Source organism: Hippocampus comes, unplaced genomic scaffold (genome assembly GCF_001891065.2).
Source record: "Hippocampus comes isolate QL1 unplaced genomic scaffold, H_comes_QL1_v1.1 scaffold104, whole genome shotgun sequence".
NCBI lineage: Eukaryota > Metazoa > Chordata > Actinopteri > Syngnathiformes > Syngnathidae > Hippocampus > Hippocampus comes.
In genome coordinates this window covers 5,688,477-5,712,013 of record NW_017806072.1, presented here as the reverse complement: position 1 = coordinate 5,712,013, position 23,537 = coordinate 5,688,477, and the positions used below count along the sequence as shown (strand labels likewise).

Below are 23,537 nucleotides of genomic sequence, written 5' to 3'. Positions count from 1 at the left end.
AGGGGATGTGAAAAGGGGAATTGTACAAATGAAAAGGATATTTTTGTTTTCATGGTTAGTATTTATTTTGGTAAAATGAGTATTTTGTTTTGTTTTTGTTAAATTAAGGGAAAAAAGACAACTACTGTTTAACAAAGTTAAAGTAAAAATGTCTTATTTCCCTAAAAGGGCTATTTCTATTATTAATGAAGCAGGCACAACTTAACAAAATAAGAGTTCCTGTGCCTCAACACAATACCTCTCATTGTTTGCTGTGTACTGGCAAAGTGAATAATTATTTTCATGCACCCCATTATTGGTTGGTTGTGAGGACTGTTGATTTGTATAAGCTTGGCTTGACCATACTAAATGGGCATATAGCCCTGCTCCCCATCACCGCCGTGCATGGGACCGGACCTTGGTCTTATTAAAAAAAAAATAAATAAATAAAAAGTGGACCGACAGCATTTCTAGTTGAGGACCACTGATTTAGAGTGTTCCATTAACCTGCCATGCATGTTTTTGGAATGTGAGAGGAAACCGGAGTACCCAGAGAAAACCCACGCAGGCACTGTAAGGCCGACGCACTAACCAGTCGACCACTGCGCCGCCCTCCATAGAATGTCGTTGGGACAAATTTCAGTTATCTTGTAAGATAATGAATGTGTTTTGACAGTATTTTGAGTGGAAACATGGAACTCTAGTTCTCATCATATGAGGGACCGTTTCAAAAAAACTTTAAAAGAAGACTAGCTGTAAGCAAGGTTACATACATCCTCACCTACCTTGGATTTATTTTGTGTGTGTGCGTGCGTGCGTGTGTGCGCACACACTTAATTGGTTGAAATGATTGCTTTTCGTGAGGAGGCTAGCAAAAACTTGTTACACTTTTTTATGAGGTAAGTTGTTGATGCTGAACTGATTTAACAGACTATTGAACTTTCTGATTCAAAGAATATTTGATGAGGGAAACTTTGCTTTCCAGTGTATTTCCTCTTGTTGTGTTGTTACTTGGACTCAGGAGGTACAGTATGGCTACATTCTGCCATGAAATGGTTTGACAGCTGGTTTATAGCTGTTGTCAGCAAAGGTGGGCAAAATAGGAAAGTCCATCCAGTGCACTATGACACCGTCCAATATTCTACGCTGATGCGCTGACAATACAACAGCAAGGTGAATACTTCAGTTCAACATCAAGAAAGCCCACAAATTGAGAAAGTGTTTCCTCTATTGACGAATTGCTACTCTACTCCATGCCTCTACTCATGAGGTCCAGTTTCAGTTAATGTAGCTACACAGGGGGGCTGGTGGGCTCTGAACGAGAATAGATCAGAGCAGCCTTGAAATGAAAATGTCAAATGAGCTGTCGTCTCTCCACTGGCAAACCTGTCCAACGAACAAGAATCAGCGTCATGTGAAGTAACTTCCTCCTTAAGATTTGTGTGAACAAGGTTTCCAAACATGCAACTCTTTCATACTCACCTGGCTTTGCTTCCCTTTCTAATCTTCTTGAGAAACATTATTCGCTACAATTTGGACAGTTTCTCCGCCTGAGCTGCTCTCATCACTATCATCGTCTTCCCTCTCATTTCTACAGAAATCACTGCTTTCTCGTCTCTGACACTTGCCACTCTAAACACATACTACAGACTGTATTTGTCAGTCACAATCCATAAAACACAAAATCACTTGTACGTTAGTCAATGCTTCCTGGGCAAATAACGGATGCACTGATTTCTCCTAAACATCCATGCCTCATGTTTTTCAAGTCAATGTCAGTTTTGATGGACTGAGCCAGGTCAAGCATTGTGCAAAACATTTCCAGTCAACTTTCAGTTCACTAAATTTGTGATGCATTGTCCTCCTCTGTTGGCTGAAGTCGGTATTGCCAATCTGGCAAAGATACTTTACTTTGGAAATTTGTTATGCATTTGATATTGTTTGAACATAATTTAAGAATATTGAGAGTGAGCAAGACCTTATTCTGGTTTACTTTAGCTGAGAGGGCTGGTCGCTAACCAATCTCAGGACACGTAGAGGCAAACGAGCATTCATGGTGATATTCACACCTATAGACACTTTAGAATCCTTAATAGACCTAACATGCATTACTTTTGGAACACGGGAGGAAGCCTCTAATGGTGTGCTCAAAGAAAATCTATGTGAGGACCAGTAATGAGTATAAATGAGAATGAAGTAAGCAAGGGCACACAGGAAGGCCCGAGAACTTTAGATATGTGCGGTAGATGCGCTAACCATGAGTCTGCTTTCCTGCTGCAAATAGGTTTAGAGAAAAAAAATACAAACAACTGATTAAAAATATCACTCACTAATTGCTACATTAGCTTCAAAGAGCCCGGTCGTGTGCTATATTCCAGCAAGCATTATGACAGAGTCTGTCCAAAATGAAAAAAGTTTTGTCAGCGCGTAGTTGATGCCCGTGCATAATTGATTTTATTAATGTGGCAAATAAGCCTCACTTCCTTTCATGTCAGCTCCATTCCTTGGTTCCACTACTGCTCATATGACTCGAGTACTGGTAACATCACAGTAACCCATTTCATCCTGTCTTTCAGTCGTAATTGTAAATGAGTGTGGAAACATATTTTGGAACAATTAATGGAAGTAAAAGGAAAAAAAAGTGGTTTGACATGAACTCATTAATCACCACACATCCAGCCCACTCCCCAAAAAATATATAGAAAAAAAAAAACATGTCACGGCCCTCAGATGAGAATTATCTTCAACTAACTAGACGAGCAAGAAATTTGGATCCCCATATTGCAAGCTTGGGAGACATGTTATATACATCGCTTGATAAGGCGATGGTGTAATGTTGAATGAGCATTACTGTTGCTCTTCTCTTTCTTTCCATTTCTTTCACTGGACAATATTTTGTTAAAAATTAGTGCTACACCGCCAGCAGAGGGAGGCAAATCAACAGATATACAAGCCAGCTCTCACAGTACATGGCAGTGAATTATTCAGGAGTAGAATTGGGGTAGTAGAAAGAACTACTCCGGCTTTTTATACTCTTGTATGAAACTCATGTTTACATGTGACATTGACCTTTTCAAGCCTTTCCTCTCACCTGTCCCATGTGGTTTGAAATGCAGTGCACCATAAAAATGCTAACAAACTTGGTTCTTTGAAGAAAAAATGTATGATGTAATGTAAAAACTGAACAACTAGCTTGAAAATGGCTTCAATAATAAGTGAATTGAACTAAATAAATGATGTGGATATTTGTTGGTTTTTCCAACAGAGGGCAGTATTTTCCAAAATATGCACTACCTGTAGACTGTTTAATGATTCTAGTGATCCGATTGGTCAAATGAATTCCCATGAGCTATGGATCATTGGGGAACTCTCCATTAATAGCTGCTCATGGACATGGCTTCAACCCTTCCGTATGTGAATATAAATTACACCACATTAACTTTTGTGCTTAAACCTCTACAACAATTATAATATTCACTGAAACGTACAGTACGTGCCTCAACAATCCACTCTTGCTATTCTGTAAATTTACTTCACAGTGAGAAGCGTGTCTGACAGATTACCGTAACCTTTCTTTTCTATTTCATTCATTGTATTTAAATTAGAGCTTACTGACTTGACATTTTTACCCCATTGGGCTCATTTTTGCCCAATTTAATTTCATGTTAGCTATGCAAAATAGCCTATGTAACACACACACACACACACACACACACACACACACACACACACACACACACACACACACACTTCTTCCATCATAGCTAATTGTGAATTTCTTTCAGATGGCTTTAATTTTGGCAATAATCCAATTCCAATCATACTAGATTTGTTGGTGTTAAAAGGTGAACTATTTAGGAAATATCGATGACCGCAGACATGTATGCCTAAGTAATTTATGCATTACGCTTGATATGATAAACTCACATCACATAAGCATACTGCCACTCACACTTATCTGCAACACCTAGCTTGTAATACATTGGGCCAAATTGGACAAAATGAACGAAGGTAAGTGCGCACACAAATTGGCATGCTACAGCCCATCCATGCTTTTCCACACAGAAAAGTGTTCTGCATACTGTACTTTCAGTGTGCTTAATTAATTGACCCCCTTACAACTGTTTGATTAGCAAGGCAAATTAAATCAGTAGGTGAGAGGTACTGTAGTCCATTAGCAGTCCGTTTTTTGAATTGCCTGCACAGAACCGTTTGGAAATGGACATGAAATGCCGCCGAGGGAGAACCCTTGGACGCAATTGTATGATTTATTTTTACACTACAGTGCATTAATTTAACCCTGCTATGGTTCAGAAATTGTAGAAATTGTAGTTTTGCTCAGGAGACATGTCTGTACATGACTAATCAGTTTTGTCATCAACTGTGGGTGCAGTCTTTCTTTCTGAAGTTTTTAACTGTTACTATTTTTTGCATAAGTGTTTAATGTTAGTGCTATAAGAGATTGGAGGCTTTATTTTCTTTTCATTTTTGTAAGGCTTTCATCACGGGGCATTATTTCTGTACCGATATTAGAAAAACTCAGAAACTTGTGTGTTTTGGATAATTGAAAACAAAGCACTTATAGCACTTATTTTTGACAGTAAATTACTGTGACATTTCTGCACATTTAACTGAATCATTAAATTGTGCCCTTGCAAAATACTTGAGTCACAGTGTTACCTGACCAGATACAATTTTATACTACATGCACAATCAGTGTGAGGTTGGGTACAAGTTAACATTCTGTGGGTGAGAAACTGTTGAGAGCATTTGTCCTGGATTGTTTCATGTCATCAAATGGATCCTTACATTATTCTAGCATTGCATACTGTAACCACCATATTTTGTTATATGTTGCCCACTCTGCTTCCATCGCAGCCTGGTCATCCTGGAAGGGAGATTGCACTATCTGCTGCCCCTTCTCAAGGTTTCTTATTTTTCTGCAAATGTTTTTTTGTTGTTGTTGCGGTTAGTTTTTTTTTTTTTTTGTTTTTTTTTACTTGCCCTCCGGGGGTCAAGATCAGGGGATGTTGTTAATATTTGTCCCCTGTCGGAATGTGATTGTGAAACCCTTTTCAAAGATTAAAGGGTACACTGTATAAATAAAATTGACTCGACTTGTCAAAAATATATATTTTAATAATAATATACAATACAAAAAGCTTGACAGTTAATGTAATTTAGTTTATGTGATGATGCTCATGAACTGAAATTCTAAAATAACACATTAAGACTTTGAGACCGAGATCTTCCTTCAAAAAAGTTTGGGCACCCCTCCTCTACAGGATGAACTGCAGGGGAAAAAAAACTTTGAATCATGAATGCTCATTGTGTATTTGTAGCCAACTTAGTTATGTTGATAGCAGGCTAATGTAGCTCATATAGATACATACAGCATGTGTTGCCTTCATTATAAGGCTTTTTATTTATTGCAGCTCCAGATATATTTGTTTTTTGTTTATTTTGGTCCAATATGGCTCTTTCAACATTTTGGGTTGCCGACCCCTGACTTAGTCCAATGCCATCTATATTTTCTGTCATAGGGGGCTCGTTTTGGATGAAATTGCATATTGTGTTTGTGCACAGGATATATAGCATTATCAGAAAAGTGCACTTTGGGCCCTTGTGCATGAATTCGGAGGATTTGATTTTGACTTAATCCTGTCATTCTTTGGCAGCGTAGTGCACATTGGTCCTTGACTCTGCAATGTCAAGGAGGAGCTGTGATAGGCGCACATCTCTGTGAGCTTTAAGCTCATTATTCCCCCCATTAAGCTAAACTGAAATGAGCTCAGCAGCCCCCAACGATTGCTCCTCCACTCCCACGGCTTTGTTGCGCAGTGCTCGCTTATTAGACCCATCATAGGGAATGAAGTGATAAGAGTAAGACCCTAATACTCTCCGGCATGCATGGCGTAAAACGCCCTTTGTTTCTCATGCACAGTCACCCGTAATACAGGACACAGCAATGGATTCAAACTACTGTAGGCATAGTCGACACGCGTGCGAACGTTTTCATACAATGCTCTTGTCATTTTGTTTTAAAATGTCTCCTTCAACATCCAGCCACTGAATCACTTAAAAGTCAGCAATGTGCTAAAATAAAAATTCAAACTGCACAAAGTGGGAAAAAAATGAACCGTAACAAAGAACAGAAGTGGACAGTATACACTCGCTGTGCATAGAATATGTATGAAAGTGGGAATGTCGCTCACCGTGGGACTAGAAGGCAAACCACAGGCAGGTGTTTGCTTCATTTGCCTTTGTGTGTTTTTCAACCTTGCTCTTGTTGTTGGTATTGATGGATTGCTGGGAATCGGCTGTTCACCCTAGTTCGGTCATTGATCTTGACTCCACACTGAAATGAGTGTGAGATTGTTTTAAAAGATGCTGCCAAATCACTTGACAGAGACTTACTGTACATGACTTATACAATCATGAATGCCACCTGACCTGAGAAAAAGATATTTTATATTCACACTTTAATTCAGATCATCATCTTGAAAAGGGTTCTTGCTCACCATGCATGCCACCGTCACAAAAGGTTTCATTGAAATTGACTTTTTCATTGTCACACAGAGAAAGATACAAATTACCAAACCGACAAAAGGCATCAAAACAATATTCCTACTGCTTTCACTGCCACTTTTTGAAAAAAGATTATTATAAATGTGACACTCGACGAAAAACACACACAGATACATATTGTGAAGCTGACGTACTGTGGCTTACCTGCGTCTGTGGTTTTCACAGTGACAAATAAAGTAAGATGTTGTATTATACTGTCAGTTGCAAACCTCACACGTTCCCATTCTCTTTTGCCTGATTTTGATCAAAAACATCATTGTCTAAAATGACACATCACATACTTTTTCTTCCCAAAATGGCTCACTATGTTGAAATACAGCATAAACAGAATTACTTGTCAATTTATGTAATTCAAGACAAAGTAAGGTTGAGTCTCTTAATAACCAGTTCAAGTCAAGAAGAGTCTTTCATCTGTTTTAGACAAGCAAGTTACAAGTGCAAAAATGGTGGCTTGGGTCTACTTCCCCCTCTCTGCCGCACTGTTTACAGAATAGCACTAGCTGTGCTGGAGAGCAGCTAAATGTGGCCGTATGAAGGTCCGTTTACTCTTCATCAAAATAACTTTTAATGAGGCCCTGCTGTGCTGATTATTTTGCTCTTGGACTGGGGTGGAGCAGGCTAATTGTATCTTGAGGAGGTTAATTGAGCAAATGAAGTCCTGCATGGACCCGTTTGTGTTTCCAAATTTACATTTTTATTAATTTCGTAATATTCTCTAGTTAGACACGCCGATAACAGTGAACAAATCCTTCTCAATTTTAAAATGCATTCAGGTAATCATTAAAACCCACAGCAATACTATTTGTGGTCAAGAAAAAGGCCTGACCGTCATGAAGATGAGGGAGTTCATTTTTGGTACTCATAGCAACAAACATTTCATTCTGGCATTCAGGTCCATAGTTTTTCACCCAAGAGTTGGTTGGGTATTCGGGTATTTAGGTAACCAAATTTTCACCTTGACTTGCGTATTTATAAACACACAAATATTCCAAAAGGCTTGTACTGCTGTGTACCTGTTCAAAAGGCATTTATTTGTGGAGCATTTCTTTTTCTAAGTCTCCCAATTATAGATGATGATACAAGTAACATAATTGTCATCATTTTTCATCCTCCTTTTTTTTTTTCTTTACTGACACGTTTAGTGATGCGATCGCGTCTGTGAGATAGTATTGGAGGCAGATATAACAAGTCAGAACAGAACAAGAGAATAAAGGAGCCCAAGTGTAGTTAATTGGATGTCCTCCTCCTCTGTCTCTGTCATGCTCTCCCAGCAGATGTTAGAAGGCGCGAATCGCTCTAGTGATGCATCACCTCTTTAATTCCATCTTCCTCATCAGCAACTGCCTCAACCTCAGCACCAAGGTCACTGCTGTTCAGCAACTTTGGCTTCTCGTCTGTAAGTCCGTCAAAAACATACATGGGGCAAAACCAGTCCACAATTCTTTTTCTTCATACTTTGTATAATGGACTATGCCGTTGCCGTTTGTGAATTTCACATTTCTTCCTGCAGCATACCGGATCTAGATATATTTTTTTTTAAGTTGAAGTTGTCAATTCTTCAGTTTATACAGTACTCATGACAGTGCTCAGTGCCTCTGGTGTCTTTCAGGCACTTTATCTAGCTGCAATATACAGTATTTACAGTATGTTATATACCGCATTTCACCCAAAGCACTAACTCGTAGTAAAAGTAAAGAAAATCACCTGAAGTGAAGAAAGAAAAAGAAAGAGCATTGATTTTAATGCCACTACATTAAAATATGCCTTCCGAAGAAAGGGGGCGCATTAATGACCGCGGCGTTGTCTGTACTATTGTAACTAGTGGTACTCACACGTTTTTTTTGTCATTCCACATGTTGAGGCAGGGGGCAGGTATCTTGTATGAAAAAGTATCAATGAAAATCCAAGAAAAATAAAAGTTTATTTACATTATACATTTTTTGCCCAAAATAATTAAACAGATGGAAGTTGCAAGAAAGTTGGGCAAGTGTAGCGCACTTTTTTTTGCTACATTCATGTTCCTGGCCTCTTGCTGGAATTTTAACCCTGTTGTTTTTCTTCCCATGCAGTCACTTATATACTTTTCATGGCACAGAAACAGCCTCAAAATTACAGATAAGAACCTAGTACTGTATTTGTAACAGCTGAATGTGATAATACCACTGTAAACTAACCTGAATAATCAACACATTCTTAGATGAACACCTCTTCAATAGAGCATTGTCTTAATAACAGTAGAATATTTACCTGAGAGTTTATGATCTTACATTTTGCAGGGATACCAAACGTGGTTCCACCTGAGCGTGTATCACTGTCATCCAGAAACGGTACCCGTTCGTCCTTATCAGAGCGCACAAACCAACATGACAAGTTGGTGATGTCGGGGAGACGAGCGTGCACTGAGAGACGGCCAACAAGAGAATAACAACTTTCACACATCTTAAAACCAGCAGACAGACTTCATTCTCACAGTGCTGAGTCAGCATGTAGCCCTGTAAGCTGTCACTCTCTATCTCCGTCTTTCCTGTCTTCTCTGTGCTGCACTCCGCAGCTCGACCTAATGGGAAATGCCTGCAGCACACTGTGGCGTGATTCATACATCTACTTGAATGACTCACGACCACACTCTTTGTCCCAGAATCATTGTCCTTCCATTCCTCATCTGCCTCCTTGTGTGAAAAAGTTGCACAGTTCTGTCAGCGCTGCAGAGCCTCCAGAAGGCCATTATGTGTCAAATGTTCGGCAGTCTTCACATCTTTCTGAAACCTCCTTTGAGGATGTTGTACTGTAGCCTGCAGTACCATTTTGGTTGTTGTTGTGGTGGTTGATTTGTTTTATCTCTATTGTGCTTTGAACAGTGAAAAAGTTCCTTACCGTGTTGGAGATAATTGAAGCTTGGCCTTGATTTAAGGACACATCAAACACAGGATTATTTGTAGACTGCAATGTGTCTCAGCTGGAGGCACAAAAAACAAAGATTCCAGTTCTCAATCTATAAAAGCTGATAAAAATTTTACGCCTTTTATCCGAAAGAACCAAAGAAGCCTTTTGGTTCAAAAGTGAAACATCCTCAGCAATCTAATTCATTAATGTCTTGTGTCAGCGAGCCAGTCAATTTGACCCAATTTTTTTTTTGTGGGGGGTGTTGGGTACAAAAAAAAATAGAACTTTGGGGGTTGTATTGTACACAACAACCCTTTTTTGCGCACCCCCCCCAAAAAAAAAAAAATAGTTGGGTCAAATTGACCCAAAGTGGTAGTTGGTCTCTTTTTGTGTATTGTTTGTGTATTTTTAAAAAAGAACGTCTTTAATGTCATAAAAAAAAAAAAAAAAAATTGTGGGGCTGCCCCCACCACTCTGGAAAAATGTATATCAGAAATGTTGTGGTTTTTTAATGGTTTTTTTTTCCCTCTTTTCCCAATGCATTGAAATGGCCATCCATGCTATGCGGATTTTGGCAATTTGAGGGCCGCGAGACATTGCTGTAGGTCCTGTCCCTATCCCCATGCCACCATAGGCATTTAGAGAACATGCAAACTCCACACAGAAACTGCCCCAAATTTTTGCCACTGATCCAGAAATGTGTTTGACTGGCGATCAGTCGATGTTGTTCTCCAGCATGCGCGCTTGCGGACCCGACAAAGATCAAGTGGGATACAGAATAGATGGATGGATGTACTGTATTCTGTCACATGGTTATGATTCTCTGTGGATCAACAGCCCTGTATCGAGCTTCACTCTTCGCACTTCGGTTTTTATTTTATGACACTTGGAAACATTTTCACAATGGAAATGCACAACATTGCATATTTTGATGGATTGAACCTTATTGTGTGATCGAAACCTTTGAGTCAGTGAGTCAGAAGAAATAAAAAATAGAGTGGTCTTGTTTTGGCTTGTCCAGTAGAGGAAGCTTGGGATAACGTTTGATTTAAGTGGGAAAATCGAAAGGACGCCCTCATGAATGATGCATAACTTTTCTGAGCAATTTGATAATGCTGGTAAACACAGCAAGCAGAACAAATGGGAGATGAACTGGGATGGAGAGCGATAATAGGAGAGGAAGTAGGTGTGTTGCTCGATCTGTGAAAATAGAGTGATGGCTATGAGGGAGAGAAGGGAAGAGGGAAGAACCAAAACCCGGATGTTATCTGCGCAGCCCAGTTTTACAATTTAATGTCATCCTTTGGAATCTGTGATTAAATGCTATAGAAAGCAGCAACACTACATTGGTTTTATGATGTACATGATTATTGATGTATACTGTGACATGATATGATACATTTGCTTGGTTGGAAAAAACGTGATTATTTACAGTACTGTAAATGCCGAGGGATTGGTCGGTAACACTGGACTGTACAATATTTAGGTTTCCCTTGCTCTTGCTCTCTCTCAATAAATTGTATGTGTTTTAATGTGTTTGTGTCATTATTATTATTTTTAAAGACCTTCAAGCACAGTGCGGCACAGTGATCTACTGCTTAGTGCGTCGGCCTCGCAGTGCAGAGGTAGAGGGTTCGATTACAGTTCTGGCCTTCCTGTGTGGAATTTACATGTTCTCCCCGTGCCTACGTGGGTTTTCTCCGGGTACTCTGGTTTCCTCCCACATTCCAAAAACATGCATGTCATGTTGACTGGGCACACCAAAGTGTACCGAGCTATGATTTTGAGTATGAATGGTTGTTCGTTTCTGTGTGTCCTGCGATTGGCTGGCAACCAGTCCAGGGTGTCCCCCGCCTCCTGCCCGAAGAGAGCTGGGATAGGCTCCAGCACCCGCCGCGACCCTCATAAGGATAAGCTTAGAAAACGGATGGATGTATGGATGATCATGGGCAAAACTCAAGAAAAGCTGTTTCTGTACACGCATTGGCAAAAATGATGATCAATTCATCATATTTAGATACTTAGTTTGTGTGAAACTATGTTTTAATTTGTTCCTTTGTGTATTTAATCCATCTGCTTTAATGCAGTTTAGCACACTCTTGTGTCTAATTCTGAAATTGTCATTCTAATCTGAACGTCCACTGTGGTGCTCTTTTTATCCCTCTCGTGGTTAACGCTAAAATTTTTATCCGAATGCACTGGCTGGTTCCCTGTAAAGCAGCGGTGTCCAAAGTCGGTCCTCAAGGACTGCTGTCCTGCCTGTTTTCCAGCTCTCCCAGGAGCAACAGACCTGATTCAAATAATCAGGATCATTGTAATGCTGCTTCAGAGCTGGATGATGAATGAGCTGATCATCTAAATCAGGTGTGTTGCAGCCGGGAGAGCTGGAAAATAGGCAGGACAGTGGCCCTCCAGGACCGGAGCTGGACATCCCTGCTCTAAATGTTAAACTGATATCGCTCATTTTGAAAATGTAGTCTAAATCAAGTAGTGCTCTCCCTAGTGGTCAAATCTAATCTCAGGATGGTGAACTTTGGTGTTTGAATTTTTAGAATTGCAAATATTCATGCCAATTCTGAAGCCCTTTATCAAGCCAATTGTTAAGGAATTCAATTCATTTAACTTTGTACCTTTCATTCCTCCACTGGATATGTCACAGCCATTACATTATAAGTCCTCATTTCCACCCAACAGCTCCCTCCTCTTGCGTCATGTCACCACTCCACATGACAGTTCCCAAGAGTTGGTGTGTATGCTGTTTGCTTAAAAGGTCTTCTGTTTGCATATCTCCTTCCTGGTTTCATCAGGTGTGAGCAACGTTCAATCTTTTGTTCAGTGTTAGCCACAAATTTGCCACTGTGCACTCGCTACAAGACGTCTGCTCTCTGAATATCTGAAATGCAAAAGGCAGATGCAGCTCACTGAATGAGATGAGAAACATTCCAGAGCACTGTGAGATGGTGCCCAAATACATATTTCGTATTGAGATTATTCGTACAAAAGGAATCACAAATATAGGACCATTTCGAATATGAGGGAACTGTGACTGGATGAGCACAAAGATGACAAGAGCTTGAATATCACTGTTTTCTTTGTCCCTTGTCACTGGCTGGCAGGTGACATTCGTTTTTTGTTTTTTTTTCTCCTCACTGTCAGTAATACATTTCTATCTGTCAGTCTGCAGGACAGCAAAGCAAACACTTGGCGAAGGATACACTTCTAGATTTGTTTTCCACAAATTAAAAAAAAACAAGCCAAAAAAAAGGCAAATCCAGACATTTCATTTGGTCTCCTGCACAATCTCATGCCATTTAACACAAGATCTGGATTTTTTAAAATGTATACAATTTCCAAAATCACGTTATTAGATGGACTGAAAAGTTTTTTTGTGTGCTACATGGAATATGCAAAATGTGATTCTAATCGTACTGTCGATAAAGAGGAACGTATCTGCACCCTTATTCAGATCCACATTAAATATTCACCGTCTGTGGTAATTTACAGCACATGATACTAAAATTTGTTTTTGTTTTGTTTTTTTTCCTTAGGAGCAAGAAAATGTCATTTTTTCACTTTCCTTGTTGCATTACTTTTAAAAGGGTTTTAAATTCCAAGAAACGCAGATACTATGCAAAACTCACTCTGCTTCAGATTTGACCTTTACTGTGACATTCAATTCAGAGAAGATGCTCTTGAGAGAAAAAGCAACCACTTTTCAACTGAAGCGATCTTTCTATTTGTCTGTGTATTTCCAAAGTAGAATGTGATAAATGGATTGCGGAAGTGGAAAAATGGGTAAGATAGCCTTTCAACCTCAGGTAATGAACTTTCTAAATCTCCAACCTAATCTTCCCAAAGGCCAAGTTATCCGAAAGTAATTGAAATGTAAAAGCTTTGGATCCGCTCATTTATCTTGTTCCATTCTCTCATGCATGTGCACGGTATTGATTTAGCTGTGCTTTCTTGGCAGAATTTCTATGCATCTTTTATACTGTATTGCTTTCACTAATTTCCTGTCTCCACTTCTCTTTCATTTTCATAGTCACACACTGTCACCGTGTGCACCCACGCATAGCTAATGTTCGGCTTTTTTTCCACTCTACCCTTGCTAGACTTGGATCCGAAATATTTCTGGAAGTGGAACGTGTTTGAAGACTACCTTCTCTTCTGTTTCGGCCTCAGCGCCCTGTGTGCAATGGTCACCACGCTGCTGCTGGATTCTGCCGTGTTCGTAGAGATGCTGGGCTCCCTGGCTGTGATGTTTGAGGCCATGCTGGGCCTCCCTCAACTACTGCAGAACTTCCACAACCGCTCCACCAAAGGCATGAGGTATAGAAGCAATAGAAGTCAAATTACAGTCTCACGCCCTTTCTCCCTCAGTGGACACATTTAATTTCCATTCACATGAGCTAAGTATGCAAATCAGGTAATTTATAATAATAGGGGTTTGTTGAGAAAAAAAAACCCTTCCTGTGGCAAGGTTTTTGTGTTTTCTTTTTTTTTTTTTCTTTTACACCCAGAATCTGCATACAGTTAGCCCCTGGTATACCGAAACAGTTTATTACACAGCCAGCTCCTGCGGTGCCTTCAGCATGAAATCTATGGATACATCCTTCAAGTGACAGTCAGTCCTTGGGGCTGGCTCGTGTGTGTTTTCCAAAGCAAATCTTTTCTTGACATTGCAGCTTTACAACACTCCTAAACCCGGTTCTATTCTTGAAATACTCCGGTAACATTGACGCATATCACTACACTATATGGAAGTGTAGTTTCGTTTAGCAATTGGTTCGAGGTCTGTGGTGGAAGAGAATCTTGATGTGTGTGGTGCTCAGTGTTGAGATTAATCGGAACACACCTCACACAGTACGATTCATACTTAAACGACAGATTTTTTTTAAGAGGCTAAATTATTGACTCCTTAGGGGGGATGAAAAGACGGCATTGTATCCCAGAAATATGTGATGTTTGTAAGCCTCATCCTTGGTTAAGAGAGGTTTTTTTTTTCAACCTTAACATTGATGGCCTCTCTCGCTCCTCTTTCAAATCACCTGTCTTCTCTGTGCAGAATTTTTTTTAGTGCTGGTTTTATCTGAGGTGCAGAAAAATGGCTGAGTCTTGACCTGAAGCATTAACCTGTTTGTGAGTTGTTGTGACATGGGCTGGGTCAGTGGTTGCTTGGTTTCCCCAACAGATCCATCAATACATTCCTCAGTGCACTTGACAGCATATAATAAATTGTTCTCTGGTGTATGCACCCGTAAAATCTAAAACCATGACTAACTCTGTCCATGGTCCATCCCAGAACTTAAGCTAAAAAAAACCAAACAATGGCAACAACAAGAATGTCACCAGGAAAAAAGGCTCATTGAACACATCTCAGGGAGCACAACCACCCGTGACATCCATCTGAATTCTACTCCGGCATCATGCACTCTGGACCATCCGACCCTGAGTTGAGTTGAGTTGAGTTTCTGTTTTCCCCTATGAATAAAGTAATGCAAATGAAACTCCAGATCACCCTCATTCAACCCAGAAATATGATGGCAATATGATTTTCCATTCAAAAATTGTAAATACTTCTTCTGCCATAACCCTTGACTCAAAGAGGAACACTCCCTGGCCACCGACCTCCACCCCCTGAAACCAAAGCTGGCCTCTCTGAAATTCTCTCCAGCATGAAGTCATCCACCTGTCCGCTGGACCCCAAACGTTCCAGCCCTTGTCGAAGCCCGCCTCACTTCTCTTGCCCCACTCATCACTGACATCATCAACTCCACCCTTACCATGACTCTGACAATCCCCAAAAAGTCAGACAGGAAAACCCCCAAATTGATTCCTCACAAAAGTCTTGGGAAGAGCTGTTGCAAGAAAACTCAAGAAATACTTCCTCTCAAACATCTATGAACCATTCCCAATTGTGTTCTGACGTCACCGTCTTGCACTGAAGCAGCCCTCCCCAAAGTCACCATTAATCCCCCTACGATCCTCTGATTCCGGCTCTCTCGCCGTTCTTCTCCTTGAACTTAGTGCAGCTTTTGATTCTATCCATCACTCCATCCTCTTCAGTGACTGCAATTGGCATCACCTGGTTCACCTTACATTGTCCGACAGAATCCACTACATCTCCATCCGTAACAACACATTCTCCAGCACCCCTGCATCCCAAGGGTCCCTCAAGACTTCTCGGTTCTCTTCTCATCACCTATACGTTCTCCCGCCCACTTGGTCACATCATCCTTTACGATGGTTTAAAATTCCACTACCATGGTAACAATGTGGCTGTCAGTTTTCCACCAAAACCATCACCATTATCATTCTCTCTGTCCTTATCGACATAAAAACCTGGATGAACAGCAACCATCTGTGTCTGAACTTCATATAATCAGAAACCATCTCCTGCCCAACTTCCTCCTCCATTTCTGCCACAGCTTCTCACTCTGCATTGACGGTCACCCAGTCAGTGTTGTATACCACAAACTGCAATGATATTGTCCCATGGTGTCTTTATTTCACCAATCACCACACTGTGTGTGTGTGTGTTTGTCTGTTTTTTCTTTTTTTGGGGGGGCACGTGTGATGTAGTAAGTACATTCTTGATGCCAATTGGTGGTCATCAACGAAAGACACGCTGGTCTGGCATGAAATAATGATAAAAAGGCTGACTGGCAGACTAATGTGCCCACCTCTGGATCTATATGGTGTGGATGTGAGGAAGAAAAGGCGAGCATGGCCTTGGTTCCTGCTGCTTTTCCTCTTGAGAGCCTGTCCTTTTCACTGCAAACAAGAGGCAAAGATGACATCTCTTCAACACACATATGGCACGCTGTATGCTGGAGCTCAACTACTTTTCTGTTTCCATCTTTCTTACCGTCCATGCTGACATCATATTAGATATGTGTCCATGCAGATTTTTTTAAGCTTTCAACTTTTAATGCAAAGAAGCAACGTACTTAAAGCTGCTTTACTGTCAGTAATTTACTGCTCAGTGGCCCAAGGTTCTTTTTAGTCATTGTGCCCCATTTCACATACTGTCCTCAAGGGTTGCAGCTGTGCTTTTTAGAAGCATTATTTCAGCTCACTGACAGTCTTGCCAAAGATTAACTGCAATAATTCTACATGAGGGTACGGCCGATGAAAAGGCCGTTGTTGTATCATATCTATGGAGAATGTCAATGTGCTCAATATTGTGATAATGTACCATGAAGTATCCTACCGTTGCCATTTCTTTTTTCATTCATTTCAAGTGATGAAAATGTCATAATAATAAAACTTCAGCATGGAGGTATTTACGCAAAAAATGTCAGCATGCTAATTGTGATTCAGATTCAGTACTTCGATGAAAGAAACAGATCACTGCTTCCTCACCAGTTTAGTCTGGCTTGAAAAGTTGTACAGATGGAACAAGTCTGCACATCCGCTCATGCCATCCCATCTGAAACACTTTGTTTTCTGCTCTCATTCTCATGCTTTAATGGTTCAACATGAATCTCGGAAAATGTAACATTTCCCACATGCGTAAACAACTAACTTCTGACATGATATCCTTGAGGGCTGTTACCAATATTTTCTTACATCATTATTTCTCATTAATGTTTCATGTACCCCTGTGTTGCTTTAGGACAACGTCATGAAAGGAGCGCAGCAGCTACACGGGGAGAAAATGGGTTTTAGTGAACCAGGCAACTTATTTCTGCATTACAAAAATAGCCAAAATAATTCATACGGTATTATTACATCGCCATTGCACCCAAGAATAATAACATGTCTGGGATGCTCCCTATATGCAGATAACGCACACTGCGTCGGGCACCATCGTCTGTGGGGAAAATTGCGTGAGGGGGTGCACTGCGACATCGAGTGCACACGTCGTCCGGGAACGTTCTAACATGCACTTGACGTCGCTTTTATTTTGCTGTGATTACTTTTGTCTCTCAATTTAGAATAGATAATGTATACCATTGTCCACTTGCGTGTTAAGGGTGCTATATTTGTCACTTACTCGATGTTGCCTTACTTTGCTTTTGGTATTTTAGATGGGCCCTTTAGTTTGGACACGGCCCGCTGTTGTTGTTTCGCAAAGCCTACAAAGTGTTGTCGGCACAATGCATGAGGCTTGTGTTGCGTCAGTGTTTTGAATGCATCAGCCACAAAACATATCACGTAAAGATGATGGTGAAGAGAACTGTTACACCTCTGAATGATTTATTCCCTCAGTTTCACTCAAGTTGATTTGTTTTCTTCTGTCCTGGCTGCTCTGTTGCATCTCAGTCGCCCACCGCTCTTTTGTCCACACTAACATTCAAGGTTAATTCATTTGCTTTTGAGTGCTGAAACAAAACAAAACAAAGACAAGTAACGGCATTCATTGAAAAAAAAATGATGGGCATACATGAGAAATGTGGATTTTGTGTGGGTGCTATCCTTTTTTTTGCCCCCCTCTCATTCCAAATGTAATTTTCTCCTTATCTCTTCTACCCAAACTGCTGAGCAATGTCAGTTACACACGAGAGCTTTCAAGTTGCAAGAGCACAGACCAATTTGTGTGCAGTACAATTGAGTCTTTAATCAATCCCCTGGATTAAAATCACATAAATCCACACATTTTAGGATAAAGAATTATAGTCATTCTTGTGTGTGTGTGTGTGTGTGTGTGTGTGTGTGTGTGTGTGTGTGTGTGTGTGTGTGTGTTGTCCTTGACACACCTTCACAGCCAACGGCTGATTCCATTCTCTCCGTTGTGAGCAGAACTGAATGACAGTTTCATGTTTCTGTCGAGGTGGCCTTTACCTCACAGCCATTTTGGACAAGGGACCATTACCTTTCCAGTCAGACCCTGGAGGATATGGTGCAAACATGGTGATGACCTCAGATTGTTTGCTGACCTATGAACCAGCGTTATTCCCCAAAGGGGAGTCCTTACTGGGAGAGTGAAGGATGGACTGCCTTTGCATAAGTCGAATAGCAACCACAGGGTGCCTGTTTATTTATTTGGGGATGGCAACTCTACAGGAATTGAGTCTTTTTTTTTTTTTAATGTAGAAGGATGGAAGTCAAACTGTAGCAAAACGAAACCTCAAAAGAAAGTGCCGGTCTTTTACCCAGAATATTTGTCGGAATGTTGTGTTTTGAGCACGGAAAGTTGTCTAATCTATCGAATGAAAACTAAATGAGCAAGTAGATTTATTTACTTATTTTATTCATTCATCACTGACTTCTTTGCCTTGATCTCTTATAAATATGTTTTGATAACTATAACGGTGGGATCCCTGGCCACGCAGTGGTACAGTGCTTGACCTCAGCGCAGGCAACAGTTCCCACTTCGAGATAGTGTCAAATATGAGTGTGAGTGGTTGTCTGTGTGTATATGTTGACTGCTATTGACTGGTGAACAGATTCGGCTATAGTCTTCCATCTGCCCAAAGTCAGTTGCTATAGGCTTCAGTTTCCGGCAACCCTGCGCAGGATTAACTGTTTTGAAAACGGAGAGGTAAATGTATGAATATAATGGCAGGGCAGCCTTGTTGTATAATCGCATTAGTTTATCTGCTCATACACAACCGCATTAAATACATATTTAATTACACAACGGACTATCTGCTCCTGCTCTCTATAAAATTGTGCTGAAAATAACTTCAGGCAAACTGACCGATACACCTCCTCACCGAACCTGTATTTCATTTTGTAGAAGCAATTATCATACACATATTGTTACTTTTCTGCATTTGCCCATGTGCAATCAATAGACATGCATTATTCATAGTATGTGGGCCTGCGAGCGGTCCTGCAAGAGCAAAGCCGTTGCTGTTAAAGTCGCTACACACAACCTTGTGTGTGGGCATAGAGACAGATGCACAAACAAGCATGCATGAACTGATGGTCCTGACGCACACATGCGAAGCTGGAAAAAAAAAGCGGCGATTCAAGCTTGAAACATCTGCACATTGGCTCCAGGGTGTATAGAGTATGATCAATTGGTTGCTCACTGCCAAATCTCTCTCTCCGATACAAGGTAAACAAAGCTCACATCTCGACATCATTACGTAACAGTTAAGTGACGATAGATTTGCATCCATTACAAATCATTTTGTTTGTTCTTTTGTGTTGTCAGAACTACAAAACTCAACATTTGATGTCCAAACATGAAATGATGAAAACTGAAGGAGCATCACATAGTGCGCTGTGGTATCAAGGACATTTTGGCCATTTGGCTGTCGTACAAACCACATTAACACACCCAAGCATGTCTTGGGTAGTGGACACTCTAAAAATCAGCACAAGAGACGATAAGACGACAATAATTGATGGGAATCAACTAAAAAAAAAGCCTATTGGTATCATCAAAAGTTCTCAGTAATCTGGGTGGACTGTCAGCCACTATCAATGTTGATTCGCAAGTGTTTTTCAGTGTCTTACTGATATTTAAATATGTTGTAGACTATTGGAGACTTGAAATGAGTAAACTGCAAATTCCGTATAATTCCTCCACTGTGTAATTATTTGGGTCTCTTTGTAAACGCCACTTGGAACCCATTTTGTCCTCTCATCCACCCAAACCGAGCCCAAGAGCTAACAGTTGTCCTGACAGCCCCAATCAATATTTGTCACCCGCATGCAGCGCAGCCCTTCACGGTGCACAGTCAGACCTCCCTCACTTTGTCCGTTGCTCTCTCCTGACCTGTCACTCCAACGATCAGAGTGGTTCTGTGATTCACATTTCTCAAGATTTATTGTCCCCCCCCCCCACACACACACACACACACTATAGTCTCCCTCATCTCTCACCATTTTCCCCTCACCTCCATCCACTCTCATCCAATACGGACCTGCTCTTTTTATAACTATCCTTCAAGTACCCAGTTCACCAGTTCACCCTTTCCTCTCTCATTCCTCAGCGCTTAGCTCTGATGACGGTCCGATCAAAGCAACTTGACCAGGCTGAGCTATGGGGTTTGCCTATACGTGTGTGTGTGTATGTGTGTGTGTACACTGTGGTGAGAATGAAATGTTAGTATGTAATTTCATGGTTTGCGCATTTGGTTTCGCTTGGTCTGTTGTCTGATGCATATGTGTTAATGTAAGATATGGTTGTCACTCAGTCTTTTCAATCATAACCGTAATCACTTCATCTCTGTTTGCATGTACAAAGCATCGCTCTGGCCCAAATTCAATCATTTGTTGTCAGGGTCTTTCATGAGTTGTCAGCTCAGCCCCATTAAGGTCTACTATGAATCTCCCATGAGACTAGCATAATAAATATCCATCCGTTTTCTAATCCACGTATACCCACAAGGGTCATGGGCGCGCTGGAGCCTATCCCAGCTGTCTTCAGACAGTAGGCGGGGTACACCCGGAACTGGTTGCCAGCCAATTGCAGGACACACATAGACGAAAAACCATTCACGCTCATAATCACACCTTGGGACAATTTGGAATGTTCCATTAACCTGCAATGAGCGTTTTTGTGATGTGGGTGGAAACCGGAGTACCCGGTTAAAACCCACGCAGGCACGAAGAGAACATGCAAACTCCACACAGGAAGGCCGGAGCCGGAATCGAGCGCTGCACCTCTGCACTGTGAGACCGATGCATTAACCGGATGATCACCGTGCTGATAAATAGTAAAGAGTAAAATATGATAAACTGACAAAGAGAAATGGCCTCAAAATGATGTTTGGTTCCTTTTCTGCTGCACTGCATTTGAGATTATACTTGTACAGATGCCCTGCCTGCTGTAATTACATTGTTAAAGAGTTGTCCTTGATAATGGTGCTGGTTGTCCCCTGAGCAATGAAATCACACAAAGGGAGAGGAGTAATTATTTAAGCGTTTAAAGAAGAGATTCCGTGTAAAATAAATGTACGTCACAAATATTATCATGGCTCACACAAGGTTCGACAGTATTAGGTGCCATGTGATATACCGGAACATCGCATGTAATCTGACACATCAATCAAAGGCTATTCTTCCCAAAACTTAATCTTTACAAGACATTTTATCAAATAAATAAATACTTCTTGTCAAATAAATAAATACATCAATAAAAATGCAATACAAATACAAAAACAAGCAACTTCCAACGTATATATGAGCTATGTTTGTAAATTGCTGTGTATAGCATTTCAAAAATCAGGTACAAGATAGCTCTAAATGAGATTTTTAAAAGTATGTAGAAGCAGAAGTATCAGGAGTCAGATTTCTGTTTTTTACCAATTTGGAGCAGCTCCAGTAAAAAGCTGCCGTGTTTACCCCAAAAGTTTAAATTGTTAAGGGAGCAGAAAGTCAGTGAGAATCCTATGTGCTCTAAACAAGTGCTCCTCTGCAGCCTTGGGCGCAGGCGGATGAAGCAGAATGACTGACTAATGCCTGCTGCAGAAACCGGAGGTAGAGGACAATGAAGGCAGATGGCATGCGTTGAAGAAAATTGCGTTTGTTTTGTTAGCGGCTTGCCACCTCTTGCTTACGGTAGACTGTTATCGCGCTTGTAACGGAAATCAGTTCAAAGACGATGTAATCTTTGAAGAACAAAGCCTCCTGACGAAACAACCCTGAGAAATAATCAACTCCATCCATGTATATATACAATGGTAGCTTTGAAAAAGACGCCAACATTAGTCTTTTGTCATTCTTTGGCATTGTCAAACATACGTGCTTGAATCAGCACAGTGGAAAACACACCGATTGTCTAAAAGGGGGGACTAGTTCCAAAAATTAGATGGTGTTTTTTTTTTTTGTTTGTTTTCTTTTAAAGAGAAAGTTAAAATGTAGTCACAATAGTGGCCATTGTTTTTTTTAATGACTCAATTCCTCCTCACCTCTCTATTTAAGAGACCCTGCCTACTACTCGATGTGCATTGAGTTTATTCGAATAAACCAAATGAAGCGCCATTCCACATACGAATATAATGTGACTGGTTTGTGACACACGCCATTTCCTGTTTATTTGGCACATTATTGCTTTGCTTAACATAAGTAGAAGTATGGGGGCCCCCAAAGGTGAGAAAGGCATACTACTTATCATGTGGACTAACTATTATGTTGTATTACAGGTTCTTTTGTTGAAGTGCAAATCGAGTCATGACTCGGCCTGGGCACTGGCAACCCAAAGTAATGCCAGATATTCATGATGTGACTGCAAAGAGACAAGCATTCTCACAATCATGGTATCGCATGAAAACCACGGCTCTTAGACTCGCAGACTTATCGGGGATGTATTTGTATGGCTTCTTGGTATTGCAATGATGCGTGCTGACTTGTTCATTAACATTTTAGATTTTTCCCTTTTTGACATTTTGGCGCAACAGCAGCCTCTCTGCATTTACTCACAAATGAATCTGAGAAACATTGTCTTTTCGAATTCCTAATATTTGTCACAATTAGCCATTACAGTCAGCATGACCAAGTAAGCAGCAGATCGACTCAGCACTCGCTTTGTCTTGACCCACATCCTGTATGGATGCGTGTAACGTGATCGTCATTTCCTTGCCAATGCTTCCGTTCCTTGCGAGTGCCTTAAGGGACCCCAGGGGAGAAATGCGAGTTTGACATGACTCTGCAAGGACAGCTCAAGGATAGTACAGTCCATACATCCCAATGGTCATTAGGCTGCTTCCCAACCCAGATAGACTGATCATGCGTATCATTCTCATCTCGTTCTCTGGTGGTTTTCTGGCTGTGCCACTGCACGCTGGAGAGATGTTGTCCTCTGACTTTCCTTTCTCCCCCACCTCTGTGAGACCCCCGCAATATATCTACTTGGTGACTGATGGACTTTCTCTCCCGGGCACAGTCAGCTCTAATAAAAAGTATCAACTCATGTTCCATTCATGCCATTGGGTAGTCACTCTCAGGGGGGGTCGGGGTGGAGAAGAGTAGGAGCAGAGTTGCTGGAGCAGAAGTGAGGTAAGACGAATTGGGTGTGAAGGGTAACAAAGTAAAGAAACATGACAGTAAGGGAGGTCAGACGGACACTGAATGGAAAGGAGTGAAGGGGAGCATGAACATAACAAAGTTGAAGTGAAACAAGGAATGAGATACAATTAAGATGACACACTTTGTAAAAAAAAAAAAATGGGGGAAGTGGACGTATG

The 23,537-nt window shown here is 40.8% G+C and overlaps 1 protein-coding gene across 7 annotated transcripts in view; it reads left to right on the top strand.

Moving 5' to 3' along the window:
* LOC109530418 (PQ-loop repeat-containing protein 1) overlaps positions 1-23,537 on the top strand; it is a 42,170-nt gene that overhangs the window by 4,805 nt on the left and 13,828 nt on the right. For all 7 annotated transcript variants that reach the window (XM_019894110.1, XM_019894115.1, XM_019894114.1 and 4 more), the window contains one exon: positions 13,563-13,779. In XM_019894110.1, the coding sequence (XP_019749669.1) occupies positions 13,563-13,779 (217 nt within the window). The remainder of the gene's footprint in view (positions 1-13,562; positions 13,780-23,537) is intronic.